The sequence below is a fragment of the Brassica napus genome, chromosome A1 (assembly GCF_020379485.1).
Source record: "Brassica napus cultivar Da-Ae chromosome A1, Da-Ae, whole genome shotgun sequence".
NCBI classification, from domain to species: domain Eukaryota; kingdom Viridiplantae; phylum Streptophyta; class Magnoliopsida; order Brassicales; family Brassicaceae; genus Brassica; species Brassica napus.
The window spans coordinates 22,441,633-22,460,374 of NC_063434.1; the positions used below are offsets into that span (position 1 = coordinate 22,441,633).

Here is an 18,742-nt window from a genome sequence, read left to right on the forward strand (position 1 = left end):
GAACAGAATAGCCTTGTTTTGACTATGAGCATTCTTCATAACAAGACCGCTCAAATGGAAATGGATTTGTTTTAGGATAATTTTATCTTCACACAGACGGGTAAATTAAACAGCTTGTTCTGTTTGCTAAAACGGTTATGGCGAGCGTGTATGCAATAAACGAGTGAATGATGATCGAGAGGAGTGAGATTAAAGAATCAGAATATAAGCATATCAAGTTCTCCATTGTTTAAAACATAAATAAACCGAAGTTACTGAAAATTGTAGATACCGAAAGCGAAACAAAAGGGGTCTTTCGTTGTTAAGGTCTTAATCAACTAACACTTTTTATGATTGTGTTCACCAATTCAAAACATAAAAAAAAGGAGAGACAAAACTATGTTGGGGGTTTCAATTATGTTCAAACTCTGTTGTATGCAACAGACTTGCTGAAGAGCTTGCGAATGTAGAGAATCTGGAGACCACTTGCTGCTGCTAGGAAAATGTACTCTCCTACAGTGTAGAATATCACTCGCTTTCTCGTGCTCTCATTAGCTGCACCCAAGTTTCAAAATCCAAAACAAAAAGGAATGTTAGAACGGTAAAAGGTTCCATCTTTTTGGTCCCTACAAGCGTATTCAACGTCCCAAAGGCTGTATCATGTGGGGTCAGACATATCTAAAGGTTCTCCTAAAGTGCATTCAATAATTGAGAAAGATGAAGGGAGAATAAAAACTCACTATGACGGTGACGGGTATCACGTGCTTTCAAATACTTCTGCTCAGCAACAACAGATTCCAAAGACTCTCGCAGCTCAGCTATCTTCACATTCACCGGGTCCAAGTGTTCTAAAGAAAACAGAGGAACATCAATTAGTAAGAGCTAACACAAAAACTAGTAGCAACTCAATGCAAAGAAGCAAACGCTGAAAAGGTTAATAATAAAGAATGAATGTAACAAACCGTCTTTGGCTAAGTCATGCTCGTTGGGGATATGACCAACATGAATGTAGAAGGAGACAGTCTCAGGAGTAGAGTAAGGGTTGTGGAAACAAAACTTGTACATCCCACTTCTCGGTGCCTTAAACTCAAACTTGTCTCCTGATGTCCCCTTCAACGTCTGTACAATGTTCCCAGCAGGAGACGTCACCTACACACGAATCGCATATCCCAATCAATCAATCAATCAAAAGTAAATTCCACAACTTTGATTCCAATCAATCAAACCCACAATCAAGAAAACGTAACATCCTTTCTAAGATCAGATCAGATCTATCTTACCGTGAAATCAATACCGGGATGATCTGGTCCCCAGAAGACGTCATGGTCGACGACGACGAAGTTTCCAGAGACGGTGTCTCCTTCGTAGAGGACATACTCTTGGACGCATTCATCTTCCTCAACCGTAACCGAGAGCGAAGAGATTGGATTGATTGAATTCAATAGTATCAGACCAACCAATGCAAAGACATTGATCTTCGTGTTCCTCATCGCTTCTCTGCTCTCCATCTTCTTCCTTTCGTAGATCTTAACTCTCTCCGTCGATGAAGACGAGAAGGATGATTTAATTGCGCTTTGGCTGAGTTAACCGGAAACTTGAACCGGTTTAGGAAGAAACGTGTGAGATTGTGGAGCTGGTCAACGGGTTGCTTCTGGTCTAAAGGCATTTAAGCCACTTTAAGATAATTAAAGGTTGAATGTTAACTAAAAAATGTTGACAAAAAAGCTTAGAATTAAGTTAGTAACGATCAAAAAATTGATGTCAAAAGTGACAAAAGATTTCAAAGTACTTTTCATTTTTCATTTTTGATAAAAGAAAGTACATTTCATTTTAATGAAACATTTTTGTTAGGCAAGAAGTATTTACTTTTTCAGATTGCCTTTGATTGTGTTAACATATAAAAATGAAGTGGCAATTTGTATGTATCACATAACTAATCAAGACAAAATACCAAATGTGACTATTTGTTAATTTGGGGAGATTCTATAAACAATAGAAAAATGTAAGGGTAAATGAGCTATTTAAGGTTAAGTAGAATGCTCTGGGCCAAATGAGTCCTTGTAGGCCCATTACAACCTGTAACCACTCAACATTGCAACCAGACTTCCCATTACAAATGTTTTTAGCCTTTTTGTTTGTTGATTACTTGATTTGCATCAGGTAACTTGCAAACAAACAAATTTGTTTACAATTCATTCTTTTTAATACTGGATAACACATGACATCATAATATAATATCTAATTCTATTAGATATGATGATCGACTACCTGCAACATATGTGATGTTGATGAACAACTCCAGGATTTCATGATTAAGCTATCTCTAAAATACTTGGATCGACGGACGGTTTTGCATGTACGACATCCTCGATGGACATGCTCTTTCTGCAGCAGACGACTACAACAAACGGCTCTGCTTACAGTACTCTGGAACTTCCGGTAAGTTTTGTATCCTATAATCCCCAAGAAATTGCATAGTTTGGGATTCAAACCCTAAACTTGGATATAAAATCCTTTAAACTTTAACCAATAGGATAAGGTGCTTCTATAATTTACAATTCATTCAAGATAGAAAAATTAAAAAATTATGCTCCCAATCACTTTTTCACTTTCGAATTACGCCATAAGCCACATCCCACTTGAAACACACATTCTAGTGTATGAAAGACCACATTGCCCTCTAACTAAAGGAAAACCACCTTCAATTCTTTTTTCCTCTATCTTCTCATTTTCTTAGTTGGGTAACCAAAACAACACGTGGCCCTTCCCCTCTTCTATATTCTTATTTTACCAATTCGGAAAACTATAACCCTTCAAATTCATTTTTTCCAGAATCATTTCCAGAGGCGACGTAGACTCTGAACCCTTCCCTCTCAGAAAACCACCTCCTTTCTTGTTCCTACTAACATTTTCATCAACCTTCTCAAATCTCCAGTTCCCTAAAGATATACGGTCGTTTTCTCTCCGAAACTCACCAATTTGAAGCTTTAAAGACATGTGAGGTAGGATTCTTGCTTATTTCTTTCAAAGTCACCACCTTTCGAGATGCATGTTCGTCTTAGAACTTTGAGATCCGATTCATGTTTGTTTGATTACGATCTCTGAAAAGTAAAAAGTGGGATCTTTGTCCGGTTTCTTCAATTTAATTGGATTTTGTATTGTTTTTATCATTAAGATTGTTTAGAGCTGCATTCTGCCATTTATTTCGAGTTTTAAAAATTAGATTATTCAATTACGGTCTCTGAGTTTCATATTAACCTTTGGATTTCATAGGAGGACAATAAGTTCCTGACAACCGTCTCCCACCGATACTGTTTGCGACTGACTGGTGCCTCTCTGGGCGTCTTAATATTTACTCTAAGCCTGACCTCCTTGCTTTCATCCGTTATGCGCTTCCTGGCACTAGGAGTTTGAGACTATCAAAACTTCTTGTTTCAGGAAGTTGTTTGACTTACGAGCTCGCCAGTGTTCTGTCTCGTGCTAACTAGTACACTCCTTCCTGACCAGACAACTAGTTTGTGTCGATAAACACATCTTCTGGTGGAGGCAACCCCCTCTGGTTTGATCTTTTTTGTCACAGTTTCAAACACCCATGGAGGAAGATGACACTCCATCACACTCCCTTGTGGTCAGCCAATATAGCGCACAACATTACGTCCACAACTCTCCCGTACATGGCTCGCCGTCCACAACTCCCCGTACATGGCTGGTCGTCCACAACTCACACGTCCACAACTCACACGTCCACAACTCACCCATCTTCAACTATCCTGTCCACACACACCACATCCACACTTCACCCGTCCACGACTATCCCATCCAAAACTCTCCTATTTATCTCCCCAACACTGCATGCAACACTTCCGCCGAACACCATTCCGATGTGCGTGCTCCTGCATCTCCTCAAGTCATATTCTGTTTTGTATGATAGTAATGCTCTAAACTCAATCTGTTACAAAGAGAGTCTGGAGCTTCCTCACATACGAGAAGAAACAATAAATTCATGTCATTGTCGTCATGTAATACCAAGCTTATTTTTAACATCAACCGTGAGATTAAAAATTTTCTTTTTGATCTTGTGGCTATTAATGTAACACAACAACCAAGACATCAAACCTAATAAATGCAAAAAAAAAAATTAAACTAAACCAACAAACAACTCTACTTGCATCCATCGTAACAATTCACCAACGACTTCCAGTTGTTTTCATTAAGCACAATTTCGTCAACAAACAGCCTCGGTCTCCGTGAATGTATGGCACAAGCGATCTGAGTGCAAACTAAACTCAAAATGTGGTCTATTAAGTAGGCCTGGGACGGATCCGAATATCTGGAAAATTCGAGGTACCCGGATCCAGATCCGCCGGATCCGTGAATTTAATATCTAGATCCGGATTCGTGGTTTCCGGATATCCGGATTTCGGATATCCGTCCCCATATTCTATTATCCATGGATATCCAGATCCGGATCCGTAAAAATAATTAAAAATAATATGTTTTTTAAGAAAAATACTAATTTTTTTAATATAATACATAAATAAAATATTTATAAATATATTTATAATATTGTAAAAATTAAAATATAATATTATAAGATTAATTCATGTACAAATATTAATATATCAAATATAAATATTAATAAAAATAAAAAAAATTAATGTATTTTAAAAATACGGATCCGGATCCGGATATCCGGACCTAAAAATTAAGATATGTGGATTCAGATTCGGTTTGGACAGATTCAAGATTTTACTATCCGGATTTGGATCCAGGCATCCTAGATATCCTATTTTTGGAACGGATCCGGAGCGGGTTTCGGATCGAATCCGGATCTCGGATGATAATTAAGTCCGAGGCCTACTATTAAGTAATCAACTCTAGAAAAAAAATAATGATTTAAGACCCGACTTTTATTTTATCTTATTTTTCTTTTTATATCGGTTGATCAGTCAATTTAGCAGTTCTCAAACGAATTTATTGAACCAGGATGTGTCAGCGTGATCTACGGCATGTTTACAATGGACCTAAAATAGTAACGTAAACATTGATAGATTTCTCATGAATATTTTGATGGTTAAGACTTGAGACTAACCAAACTATAAGGTTTCCAAAAACTTTATATATTAAGTTATTAACATAGTGGAGAGAAATTTTAAGACCTTACAACAAAATATTTACTTATTTATCTCCTTGTCTAACGACCGTGAAATAAATTGATGAAGCTAAGATGGGCCACGCTAGTAGGAGACAAAGAGAGAAATCACGGACTCGGACAGAGTAAGCATGGGCCTATCTAGATCCCAACTTAGCTAACTTCCAAAGGCAAAAAGAGATGTGTAATGAATGAGAAAACGAACGTTTATGTTTAAAAGTTTAATTTGATTTGAGCCACATGAATTCTGGGAGAGATGAAGAGAATCTTTTTTACGTGTTTTACCAAACCCACTTGGCAGAAGAAGCTGTGACGAAGAAGAAGGCCACGTCGTTGGCTCTTTTCCATTTTATGCGTGGGGCAATCTAAAGCAACGTGGTTCTTTAAATATCGCAAATTCCTCTTTTTCACTTTTCTAGCCTACGTGTTTCGTTTTGGGGCAGCCAAATAATATTGAGCTTTGTCTTACAAAAATAAACAAATATTTTGAACGTCCAAAAAATGTTGAGTTTTGACAAAAAAAAAATATGTTGAGTTTTAAAAGATCCGAATAAAATAATTAGCATGCTTCAATTTTTTTTTTTTTTTGTAAATGGAACACTGATGACTTGTAAATTATACCAAGTTTGCCTATAAAACATTTTTTTTTGGTAAAACGTGTATTGTAGTAAACATATAAAAGGGACTAGGGCTCATATAAAACATTATGTATGCTAAGTTTCATTACTACTCGTAAATGTTTTGTCCACAACAAGCATGATGACATCTTTTACTTATAATTCGCTCATGACACACATGAATACGATACCAAACTATTCAGTATGCTGAACTTACGTCAATACAAGAACCTACTCTTTAACACTCCAATAATGTTTTTTTTTTCGAACAAAGCAACGGTTAAGGTTATTTTCATGTTATCTTTTTGAAGATTTGTTATTTTATTTTGAAGAATAAACAAACAAATGGGAGGCTAAATATGTAAACTAAAGAAAGTTCAGGAAACAGCTTGACCTATCATTTATCATCACTCCGTTCTATAAATACATACGTTGATCCTTCGTAACACCATACCAACTCTACAGTTAAGATCTACCTCACAGTTTAATAACCTTTATTTCATACTTTCTCCTCTATTTCATCCAAACACCAAAGTTTTAGAAATGGCAACAGCATCGGTTAACATGCAGTCAGTCTTCGCCTGTGGGTTGGCCACTCGCAAGATCAACACAAACAAGCTCTTCTTCGCCGGAAACTTCCCAAATCTCAAGAGGAACTATCCGGTGGGAGTGAGGTGCATGGCTGAGGTACTTATAATTTCCTCCGGTTGCTTTATCCAACCCTCATGATATTAAAATGAAATCCTGACCGTCTGATTGATTGATGTTTTGCAGGGGATGAAGGATGAGTCTACACCTTCGACCTCCGCGGCTCAGCCTTTGTCTAGTTCATCATCGCCACCACCTCCTCCACCTCCCACTAAACCAAAGGTATCATTAAATAGGCGGTACCAGACATTAAGATAGAGAAAGAACATTCATATACGTAAACTTAGCATTAAGTAGACGTTTAAGCAAATTTTTAAAAAATATCTAAATAAGATGGAAAAAATTAGGGTTATAGAAACGTTACATACATGAAACGAAACGAGGACAAAAATAACAATTGCAATAACTAACAATTTTTGGTTGGTAAAACATAGGTGAGCACGAAGTTTAGCGACTTGCTAGCGTTTAGCGGTCCAGCACCAGAGAGAATAAACGGGCGTTTAGCGATGGTTGGATTCGTGGCGGCCTTGGCGGTTGAACTTTCCAAGGGTGAAAACGTTTTGGCTCAGATCTCCGATGGTGGCGTCTCGTGGTTCCTTGGTACGACTGCGATCTTGACGCTTGCGTCGCTTGTACCCCTTTTCAAGGGTATCACCGCCGAGTCTAAGTCCAAAGGTTTCATGACGTCCGACGCTGAGCTTTGGAACGGACGTTTCGCGATGCTTGGTTTGGTCGCGTTGGCGTTCACTGAGTTTGTCAAGGGTGGGACCCTTGTCTGAGGAAAGAAATTTTCTTATTGGGGAGAATGTTATATTACAGTTTTGCCCCTTGTAAAGTTATCTGGTATGACATGTGTTTAAGCCTATGGTGTGTTTCTTTACATATGCATTAGTGACATGAGACTTTGTGGTAAAGCACTATATCAGTAAAAGTAGTGATGTTTTTCTAAAATCTTTCAGATGAACGGATCCAATAATTTGAGTAACTACAACGATTAAATGTGGAAGAAAAGGAGTTCAATATGTGAATCTCTCTCACTTTCACTCCAACCATTTTCTCCAACATTTATGGTCTGTCATCATTATTGCAAACCTAGCAACATAATAATCACATATTCCCTATATATATTAAAAGAAAAATATTTTTCGTTAATATGTTCACACTATATTTGCCACGTGCCTAACATCGATTTTAATTTGAATATGTTGACGTGTCGGTTTTACAATCATTTGATAATTAAGGCGTTCACATACTAATTTTTTTAATTTCACCGTAGACAATTTAATGTGTTCACACTAATTTTTTCTAATCAGCTCATTTTAGTTCCTGTGTTTTTAATCTTTGTATTTGTGAATTGATATTATCTCTGTACAACTACTAAATAATATCATTTTGAAAGGAAAAAATTTACAAAATCATTAAGATTCACATCAACTAAAATGCTGGAATGTGAATGTTTTAGAAATTAAAAGTTTCGTATCTTGCCGAACTTAGCCATAGTTGATGCTTTTTTACACGAAGACAATAAATAATTGTGATTGGTTATGAATTAAGAAAACTAAGGTAAAGAACACCACACACAAAATTGGATATTTAGTTAGCCAAATATTTCTTTTTTTTTTGCTAAATTTTCATATCACACCAAAAATATAAACATATCAGATTGCTAGAAAAGAAATAAAAAAGCTTTAATAGAAAAGAATTTTTTTGAAATCGATTGAAAAACAAAATTTAGGTGTCGAGTGAATAAATCATATTATTTTCCACGCAACTCTAACACTTTTTACTCTATTGTATTGTGTTTTTATTATATTTACCAAGAAACTTTATAAGAAAATACATGTTATTAGTTATAGACCATATTAAACATGCCCAACAATATTGAAAGTTTTGTATCTTGCCGAACTTAGCCATATTATCAATTTTGCAATATGCCCAACCATTTTTATTGGTATTCTTAAAGTATTTCCAATAATCATGTGTGTTAAATAAGCCCAAAATGTTTGTTTTACATTTATTTTATTTTGCTTTATATTAGTAGAAGAAAGTAAGTCTGAGTAAAATATCTGGATCCGAAAAACCGAACCAAACTAGATTTGAAAGTTTTACAAAACTCAAAGTAAAACTGATTAAGTACTCATATGGATCTAAAAGTTTAATATCCAGATAACAAGACTTGAATCTGATCCAAACCAAAATATTTTGGATACTAAAAATATCTAAATCACAATTATATAATTAAATATGTTAATTATTTTAAATTTTGTATCTATTAGATATTCAAAAATATGAAAATATCTAAAAATTATAACCATAGTCACAAGTAATTCTAAAAATAACATAAAATGTTCAAAATACTGAAAAATATTTTTTTTCTCCTTCCAAATATTTAAATTGAACTAATTTTTATGTAAATTTAAATATTTAACCTTACATTATTCAAATTTTAAGTTTTATATTATTTTATTTTTGGATTTTGAGGATTTAAATATATTTGGATTTTGTTAAAAATACATAATTAAAATGGGTACCCAAACTCCAATCCAAACCCGCAATGATCAAAACCAAATCCAAACCAAAATTTGTAAAAATCTGAAATCCGAACGGATATATGAATGTTCATCTCCAAAAAGCTATACTACAAATCTCTTAGTACAACTGATATATGGTGTTTTATACATCTTGTATATATGTTTTTAAATTGGTTTTCAAGTCTTTATCGAGTCTTCCTAGTCCTTTTGGAGTCATTACAGGTCTGGAGTTTCATTGGATGGGAGATGGACCAGCTAGAACAAAAGAGGCAGAAAACAATGCAATTTGGTAGTTTTCACGCAGAACAGTCTTGATGACTGTTCCGGATAGCGGAGCAACCCGAGTGACTGTTCCGAGTGAGTTTTCCAGCGGCAGAGATTTTTAAGGAAACTACAATCATTACGAGATTTGCCCTAATTATCCGTATTTTTCTCCCAGCCGCCTGTGGCTTTGATATATCATATTTTCTGTTTCTCTTTATCATTCTACGCTGTTTTTGAGACAAGGAACCAGACTTGAGCCTTTAGAGATTTGTGTTTTGATACTTTGTAAAGGGAGAAGGCTCCATCTCTCTCACCATAGAGAAGAACCACCTGAACCCTTATTCTATTTTATCTACACATGTTTTATTCAGTCTCTGTCTCTGTGTTTTCTTGCTCCATGGCTGAATAGTCAGCTTGCTTAGTCTAGGGTGTTAGGGTGTTAGATCCGTGAGCTTGACATAAATAAGTTATAAATCGATTGTCTTCATTCACTGTTGTTCTTAAGGCTTGCATCAAGTTAACCACTTAGTGCCTGATTCTAGGTTTAATCTATTCATCAAAAGTGTTATAGGTTGCTAGACATAACTTGAACGAGCATTGCATCCCTAATCAGCGAAAGTAGATATTAGGGTGTTTTGTGAACATATCGGACTTGATCTCTATTGCTTGCTGTCGCATCTTGATCCAAACGAGAGTTTAGGTATCAAGATCGATCAGCATAGGGGGCAGTTCCACGACAGTGGACTGTTCTACTTGAGTGATCCGAGTTCTAGACTGGTCTTTAATCGAACTTGAATAATTGTTTGGCTCACACTTGTTTAACACCCGATCAAACCACCCTAGGCTAGCATTTTAGTTATCTGAATACTTTAATTAATCTTGTTACTTGTTTCTCACGAAACTCTCAAATCTTAAAACCCCCACACTGTTTTAGCTAAATATTGATCCCATAAAGATAAAGTGTAACCGTTGGTCTCTGTGGATTCGATCCTAAAGTGCTACATCGACATACCATTCGATTGTGGTAGTGTGCACATTAGGTTATTTGGTGTGCGTATACAGATAATGCCAACAACATACAATAAATAATCTAATAAACTATTTTGCTCCGCGCGGGTTATAACCTAGTATATTCTCCCTCCATTTCAAAAAGTTAAATATTATAGAATTTCTTTTTTCAAAAAGATGAATTATTTATATTTTCAATACAATTTTTGTCAACTAATAATCAAAAACTGTGAATTTCAAGAACATTAATTGCAATTCTTGAAGTCTTATTGGTTTAGAAATATAGAAAATATACAATTACAAAAAACTATGCATTAATAACTAAGTTTTATTATGATTTTTTAATAAGCGTGAAAATCATAAAACATGTATTATTTTGAAAAGGATGGAGTATTAAAAGAGAAACATTTGTCATTAATGTGTTCACATTATTCTCGTCACGTGGAAGCCTCACATCGATTTAAATTTGAGTTTACTGACATGTCGGCCTCTTAATCATTTAACAATTAATGCGTTCACATACTAATTTTTTTAACTCTGCCCCAGACAATTTAATGTGTTCACACTATTTTTTTTTAATCAACTCATTTTTAGTTCATGCATTTTAACATTTGTATTAGTAAATTAAAATTCTCTCCGTACAAGTACTACATAATATCATTTTGAAAGTAAGTAATTACAAAATTATTAAGATTCATATCAACTAAAATGAGAATGTTTTTAGAAATTTAAGTTTTGCATCTTGCCAATCTTAGCCATGGTTGAGACTTTTGTACACGAAGACAATAATGAACTGTGATTGGTTATGAATTAAGGAAAACACCACAAACAAAATCAGATCTTTAGTTTAGCTAAATATTGCTTTTCTTTACGGAGTTTTCATATCAAACCAATAATTAGAAAAAATCAGAAACCCGAACAATTTTAAAAGAAAAGAAAATTCTTGAAATCAATTGAAAAAGAATTCAGGTGCCGAATGAAGATATCGCATTATATTATATGCAACTCTAACACTTTTCACTTGATTGTATCGTGTTTTTATTATATTTACCCTCGATTGTATCATGTTTTTATATTATTTACCAAACTTTTTTTTATCCGAAATACATGTTATTGGTTATAGACTACATCAATTTTTCAACATGCTCAACAATATTGACACGACGCCCAACTATTTTTATTGATATTTTTAAAATAAGTCCAATAATTATGTATGTTAATAAGCCCAAAATATTTGTTTTATATTTATTTTATTTTGTTTTATATTAGTAGAAAAAATTAAGTCTGCTTAAAATATACGGATCCGTAGAACCGAACGGAACTGAACCAGATTTGAAAGTAATACTAAACACAAACTAAAATTGATTAAGTACACAAATATATCTAAAAGCTTAATATCCAGATAACAAAACCAAAATCTGATCCAAACTAAAATATTTTAGATATCAAAAATATCTAAATCACTATTATATACTTAAATATGTTAAGTATTTCAAATTTTATATCTATTAGATATTCAATAATATGAAAATATCTAAAAATTATCAACATAGTCACGAGTAAATATCTAAAAATAACATAAAATGTTCAAAATGCTGAAAATATTTATTTGTTCTTCATCCAAATATTTAGTCTTACATTATTATAATTTTTATGTTTTATATTATTTTATTTTTAGATTTGGAATATTTAAGTATATTTGGTTTTTTTTTTTAAAATACATAATTAAAATGGTATTCAAACTAATTGAACCGAACCCGCAATGATTTGAACCAAATCCAAACCAAATTTTGTAAATATCCGAATACGATTTAATTTCTAACTCTAAAAAAAAAAATCTGAATAAATCAACTGAATCATAACATGTATATGAGTGATCCACAAAAAAAATCTATACAGCAAATCTTTTATTATAACATACAATAAATAATCTAATATACTATTTTATTCCGCGCGGATTACTAACTAGTATACACTATTTCACCAACTGTTTACATTTAGTATTCATTGAATAGCGAAGTGTATTTATAATTGGGTATACACAAAATATTATTTTGTGTATCCATTTACATTTTCTAATTGTTTGAAAACACAAAGAACATATATAAAACTCAAAATTTAATATACAAACACTAAATATAAGTTGGGACTACACAAGATAGGGGTATTACACAGTCAAATCCGGGTACTGGGTTCAAATGAACATACTGAATGCAGCAGAAAGACAAAAGGAAATGAATCAACCAAGCCTCGATGGTCTATACCAACAAGTGTGGAAGCTGGATACAAGCCCAAAAGTGCAACATTTTCTGTGGAGATGTCTCATCAACTCCTTATGTCAAGAGAAGGAAGTTGTGGTCGCTGCGCAATGGCAGATGAAATAGTGAATCATCTCCTCTTCAAGTGTCCTTATGCGAGACTGGTGCAGGCGATATCTCCTATCCATGCACCTTCTGGTGGTGAAATGTCAGATTCTCTCTACTCTAATGTTCATTAGTTAATAAATTTGAACTATGAATATCCAAAGGAAGAAGCTCATGATCTCCTAGTCCCTGGCTTTTGTGGAGAATTTGGAAGAATAGAAATGAATTTTTGTTCAAAGGCAAGGACTATAATGCTTTAAGTACAGTGAAAAAAGCGAGAGAGGACATGGAGGAATGGAAGTCCCGACAAGAGGTGGAAGTTAGTGTGGTTAAAAACCCAACAAGAGCGCCTACTGCTGATAGATGGAAGCCTCCGCCGCATGACTAGATCAAGTGTAATACTGATGGGGCGTGGAAGAAAGATAATGAATTATACGGTGTGAGATGGGTGAGTAGAGATCACCATGAAAAGCTCTTGTGGTAGAGGATATTAACGTTGGGATCACCAATTGAAGTGGAAGCTGCAGCTATAAGATGGGCTTACGTACTATGGCAAGTTTTGGATATCGACAGGTGATAATAGAGACATATTCTTTGGAGATATCCAAAATGATTAATGTAGAGGATGCTCTTTGGCCCAAGCTAAAGCCGATCATACAAGACATCTCCAACTCTTTGACTTTGAACCTAACGTACAAGGTGGAGTGTTGTAATAGGAGTAGCAATAAAGTAGCTGATAGGATAGCAAATGAGTCTTTGACATTTATGTCTTGTTTTTCCAAGTTGTATTCTATTCAGCCTGTTTGGTTAAGATCAGTGTTAGAGGCTGATATGCCTTTGTAAGGATGATTTAAGTTGGTTAATGAAGAGTAGTTGTTGAGCCAAATATATATATATATATATATATATATATAAGTTGAGATAATAACTTATTCTCACCAAATTCTAATTTTCAAGTAGGACAACTGACAATAGGTCCAAAAGATGCGAGAGTCAACAGAACAAGAAAACAATAATGGTCTAAATAGCATCTCCAACCCTACTTTATTTTCAACTATAAACTCTATTTTTTAGTAAAAACATTTTTAGTCCACTTTAGTTTTCACTTTAAAATAGAATAATAGGTGAGATAATTCTATATTATACATATTGTTAGTTTATATATACATATTTTAGAAAAATATACATAAAATATGAGGACCAAACTAATTTGATTATTGAACTTTTTTAGTTCGGTTTTGAATCTTTTAGCAATTGTGTTTTGGAGTTTTATTCTTGAGAGATGGAAGATAAAACTCCACCCTCATATTTCCAAATATAATATGATAACAAAATTTGGTTCCAAAAGTTTTTTGGTTATTTTAGAGATATTAAATATAAAAAATTTTATTTTTAAAAAATCTCATTTTCACTTCGAAATAGATTAATCGATAGAAAAATACATTAATGGTGATGGTTACATGAAAAATACTATTTGTTTGTGATGTAATGTAAACTATTTATTTAGTGAATATTTAATTAAAATTAATTTCATAATTATAAAATAAACGGGCTCAATTTTAAATTTTATAATTAATTATAAGGTTTTAATAGCAAAATAGAATATTTTATTTTTGGAATAAAAAATGTAGTAATACATTGGAGTAAAATCTAATTCTATTTTAGAGTTATTCTATATTGAAGTAAAAAATGGAGATATAAATTGGATATATACATTAGAGATAGTCTAAGAAAAAAAGGTAAATATGTAATGCAATAAAGTACATGAGCCAACTGGGCCATCTACTTATATTAGAAAGCCTTATTTTCTGAATCCACTTGGAAATATTTTTGGTTAGTGTATGCTAAGGAAAATGAAAGAAAAAAGGATTAGTTATTTTATCCGACATCTTAACTAATAAAGTTGCTTTTTTTTCACTCCTTCGGGGAAAAAAATACACCTGGCATCTCTATTTATTGGGCCACTAAAACTATTTATTTTTTAATTGATCTTAGCCACTTTTCTTTCACAAGGTCCACCATTTCAAGCTCTACACTCTTTCACAAATGTTCCAGTTGCCGTCTTTTCCGGTTTTCCTCATCCAACGTTTTTGTCGTTATCAATTTTCAGTGCCTTAATCTCCTATTCCCCACTATCTACATCAATTGTTCTTCCATTCAATATAGTTACAATGTATGCTGACAATCACTTCGGCTTCTCATGCTTCTCTATTATATATGACGCTCACAACTCCCACGATAACACTATCTACAAATAAAAATCCAGAAAACCATGAAGAGGAAAGAATAAAGTCCAAACCTCTCTGGGTTCCAAAAGGAGTTGGAACTGATTCCAGTGAAGGGTTCGACCTCAGTAGAATGAAACGTCCCATGCTTCGTCTCCACAATCCTCATCTTAAAAACAAGGTCCATGGACATAGCACAGTTTCATGGCAAGAACTGGTGTTGACAAAAGGTAATTGGCAATGATTATAATTCTATTTCGAGTTTTTGACCAGTAACACAACCAGACACCAATAGACTAACAAATTTGGTTCCGTTTTTATAAAAAATAATAGGTTCATATAGTGTACTTGGGTAGAAGAACATGATCATGAGTTTGTAACAAAATTTCATTATCAGATATTGTCAACTTCTTGGAAGGTATGTGAGAATAGTTTCTCTTTTCCAAGTTAATATTAGTTTTTCAGTTCAAGAGCCGTGCTTGAGTAGAAGCTAATAAAGCATCTGCTTCATGGCCAAACTAGATAAATTTACTTTAGGGGCCACTTTAACGGACAATAGTCTTTAGATCTACAGGTGTTTGATTCATATCTAAGCTGTTGCATTTTCAGTACTTCTTACACTTCTTGAGATACTGGGTCAACTATTTTTTTTTGCTTGCGGGCCATCAAATGTCAGGCACTGCCCTGCTCAGTTGTTACTGTTTTTGTTCCCATGATTGTATTAAAGAGGATGCTCATGATTCAATGGTGTACATCTACTAACATGGCTTCTCAGGTTTTGGATACGAAGTCCCAAGCCAAGCAAATAACAGGTACTTTGTCTCAAGTCTCAGCTTTTCTTGGGTTTCTTATTAAATAAGGTTTTTATTTACTTGAACTGCATAACAAACCATCTCTTCAACTCTCTTTAACTGATCACCCACGTCATATGCATGTCTTTATTCCTTAACACCACATCTAGCGCCCATGTCTACTTTTACAAACATACAGCAGCTGGCAAGATTTATTTTCAGAGGTACGTATATTTGACATTATCCATTTTGTAATTGATAAGCTATACCATACTTTTTTAACATTTCATCAGTTCAAAATACCACCGTACAATGCATTAGGTTGGAGTCTAATGCCGACACTAACCCAGGAGCTGCTCCGTTCAGTCGTGGTTTTGCAAAGATATATTTGGAATGTGTTATCACCTATGCATCTCTGGTATACCATTGAGCTCTCTCGATTAATACCTTTGCAGCTTTCCAAAATTTGTTTAAAATGCTGACATATTTACAAAACATGAAATTGAGTTCCTTAGCACCGGGAAGGTGACGAGTTTTCATACGAACACACGTTGGAGCAACTGAAGCTGGTCATATCTTGGTAATATTATGTCTGCACATTTTACATTAACAAACCACTGTTTCTAATCTTTATCTCAATAGAAAACACTGCATCGGTCATTTAGGTTGCAGATCTTGAGAACCCAAAGGAAAGCCATCTCCCAAAGTTCATCGACATTGTGGACACTACATAAACTTTCCAGCTAATGTTGTCACCTTACAATTTTCTTCCAAGCATAAGACGTTTACCATCTCTCGCATTTTCAATGAACGTCAGCGTCTTCCTATCCCCACTTCATTGATGTGTAAGTTTCTAACATAGCAAACTCGAACCTTATTAGTTGACCATCAAGATAACCACAATGGTTCTGTCATAAAAGGGAGGCAACGGTGGATCTGGTGACGATATGCCTGGAGTGGCATCAGTGACTTCCAGACCCAGCGTTGGTGACTGACAATGCAGCTGACTCGACTGGTAGCCCAAGTGTATGTGATAAATCACCCACCAAAATCTTGCTCTCACCTGGCTTCAACGCAACCAAGAAAGTCCAGCATGGCTTAAGATCCGAGAGAATTCACTTTTTCTCCACAACCCCAGCTTTTAAAATAATGCAACAGCAGCTGGTTTTCTTTTTTTCATTTCGTCTCCACATTGCTTAAACGTGTTTTCATATTTCAGTTAACTTTAATATAATTTTATTTCAAGCTCATAAACTTTCTGGTCCCTCAAATGTGTCCAATTTTATTAATCTAGCAACTATTTGCTTTGTTAGGCGTTGACTTGAATCCATGTTACTATGTTAGGCTCAGACTTCATATCCAATATGTCATGCATAAAAAAATGTATATATGTTAACGTATTGAATCACCAAGCGGGCTTATTATATTTATACGCATACAATACTTACTTCTTATGTTTAAACCGGCTTCCCTCAAACTTTGATCCACCTGCAACTAAATACCTATCTACCCAATATATTACATACCTCAAGAGCTTATTGTAAACCACCAGAGCATGGTATGTGAGGGAAACATGAATGCCACTAGGCTTAGAATGAGGTATTTTTAATTCCAATCAACCGAATGCGATTATTTTCTACAAGAAACAATGCAATTATTCACAAAACGTAATTAGTAAAGCACTCAAAATTAAAGAAAATTTCACTATAAATTGACAATCGACTATAAACTGAAACAAACATATATTATAAAACATCAGTTGGTGTTACATAATATGTACTAATTATTATTTATGAAATTATTAAAAATATTAATATATTACTTTAAAATAGAACTTTTATAATTTATCACATTACAGTTGATTTAGCTTGGATGTGGGTGTATTAATTTATTATCATGAGAAAATTATTTATTGAAATAATATTAAAATTTGATACTCTAAAAAAAATATTAGTTAATTTTACTTTAGGTTTTCTTTAAATATATCAAATTGAAATATAAATCAAATAGGAAAAATATAAATCATTACATATTTTTTTAATTTACAAATTTTGTGTTCTCTAACAAAAATAATGTTAGTTGTTTTTTTTATAAATCAAACCAACAAAATTTAATACAATTTACAATTTGATCTTAGAATAATAACATATTATATATATTATTTTTAATATAAAGTAAATTTTCAAATATTTTATAAAGTTTAAAAACATTTTAATATAAAATAGTTTTAGTGTAAATTCTCCCGCCCGTAGGGCGGGCCAACCTCGAGTCTATATATATATATATAGTAGATTTTGTTCTCTTCTTAAGACATTTGGAAAAGAGGTTTATTGACATGTGTCCATATGTTTTTTCTTTTTGTATTTTAGATCTTTTTTCTTTTCGATTATTACAATTTATCTCATCACTTTCTAATTGTGCACTATCTAATCCTTCTCACACTAAGTATCATTATAGTTTGAGAATCTATTTTATTGGTCATTAAAATTTTTAAAATAAATAAAATAATATAAATAAATTTTAAATATTTAATTTATTCCCAACTAAAAATAGCATAAACTTTCATCATTTTATTATTTTTACTATTTTCTATTATTTCTTTTACGAATTATATATTTATTTTACTATTAAAATTATAATTAATAACCAAACTAAAAATAAGAAACTAGAGCACAACAAAAAATTTAAACCTAAAACCTCCATTATCACTGAGAAAACAAAATCCCATAGTAACACTAATTCAATAAAGGTCTAGAGCTGAAAGGAGATCAAGAACGAAAACTAACTTACTTCATTGTACCATAAAGTGTCTTGGCCAGAACAAGTAAAAAGAAAAATAGAAACATAAAATCTGAAACAAAGCAATCCCCAGAACAAAAATAAGTGTGATCAAGCACCAACGCAAAGAACCAAGAAAGCGGACCAGAGGGAGAATAATAATCGGAAGGAACAAAAATGAGCGGATTCAAATAATCTACTATGAAAGACATAACACTTCTAGTGAACCAATACTTCCTCTGTTTTTAATTATAAGTAGTTTTACTTAAAAGCAGAAATATTTAGAAAGTTGTTATTTAAAAAATATATCATTTAATAAATTAATTCAACGAATTATAAAAAATTTAACATTATTTTATTGGTCACACAATATCTAATAAATAAAA

General features: G+C 33.3%; 2 protein-coding genes and 2 long non-coding RNA genes across 4 annotated transcripts; 3 read left to right on the plus strand and 1 right to left on the minus strand.

The window, feature by feature from the left end:
• Window positions 1-205: 205 nt before the first annotated feature.
• Window positions 206-1,542, minus strand: LOC106436496 (transmembrane emp24 domain-containing protein p24beta3). The gene is made up of 4 exons (XM_013877460.3): window positions 1,260-1,542; window positions 942-1,128; window positions 720-827; window positions 206-534 (listed from the first exon to the last, which is right to left on the minus strand). The coding sequence occupies exons 1-4, from the start codon at window positions 1,485-1,487 to the stop codon at window positions 401-403; spliced, it is 657 nt and encodes a 218-aa protein (XP_013732914.1). The 5' UTR covers window positions 1,488-1,542; the 3' UTR covers window positions 206-400.
• Window positions 1,543-1,751: 209 nt separating this feature from the next.
• On the plus strand, window positions 1,752-4,053 carry LOC106436499. The gene is made up of 2 exons (XR_001287113.3): window positions 1,752-2,981; window positions 3,253-4,053. It is a non-coding gene; the product is annotated as an uncharacterized LOC106436499 (long non-coding RNA).
• Window positions 4,054-5,969: 1,916 nt separating this feature from the next.
• Window positions 5,970-7,347, plus strand: LOC106436504 (early light-induced protein 1, chloroplastic). The gene is made up of 3 exons (XM_013877466.3): window positions 5,970-6,435; window positions 6,523-6,618; window positions 6,831-7,347. Exons 1-3 carry the CDS (start codon window positions 6,292-6,294, stop codon window positions 7,173-7,175), a joined length of 585 nt encoding a protein of 194 aa, XP_013732920.1. The 5' UTR covers window positions 5,970-6,291; the 3' UTR covers window positions 7,176-7,347.
• A 5,218-nt stretch (window positions 7,348-12,565) lies between these two features.
• Window positions 12,566-16,826, plus strand: LOC106436501. The gene is made up of 3 exons (XR_007315046.1): window positions 12,566-16,158; window positions 16,244-16,423; window positions 16,499-16,826. It is a non-coding gene; the product is annotated as an uncharacterized LOC106436501 (long non-coding RNA).
• The last annotated feature ends 1,916 nt before the right edge of the window (window positions 16,827-18,742 follow it).

What these genes read in the sequence shown, in the direction of transcription:
- LOC106436496 (XM_013877460.3), bottom strand. Translation starts at nt 1,487, where the DNA reads ATGGAGAGCAGAGAAGCGATGAGGAACACGAAGATCAATGTCTTTGCA. An exon ending in GCATGACTTAGCCAAAGACG is followed by an intron (nt 828 to 941) that starts GTTTGTTACATT and finishes TGTTTTCTTTAG; the next exon opens with AACACTTGGACCCGGTGAAT. An exon ending in TGATACCCGTCACCGTCATA is followed by an intron (nt 535 to 719) that starts GTGAGTTTTTAT and finishes ACTTGGGTGCAG; the next exon opens with CTAATGAGAGCACGAGAAAG.
- LOC106436504 (XM_013877466.3), top strand. Translation starts at nt 6,292, where the DNA reads ATGGCAACAGCATCGGTTAACATGCAGTCAGTCTTCGCCTGTGGGTTG. An exon ending in GAGTGAGGTGCATGGCTGAG is followed by an intron (nt 6,436 to 6,522) that starts GTACTTATAATT and finishes GATGTTTTGCAG; the next exon opens with GGGATGAAGGATGAGTCTAC. An exon ending in CACCTCCCACTAAACCAAAG is followed by an intron (nt 6,619 to 6,830) that starts GTATCATTAAAT and finishes GGTAAAACATAG; the next exon opens with GTGAGCACGAAGTTTAGCGA.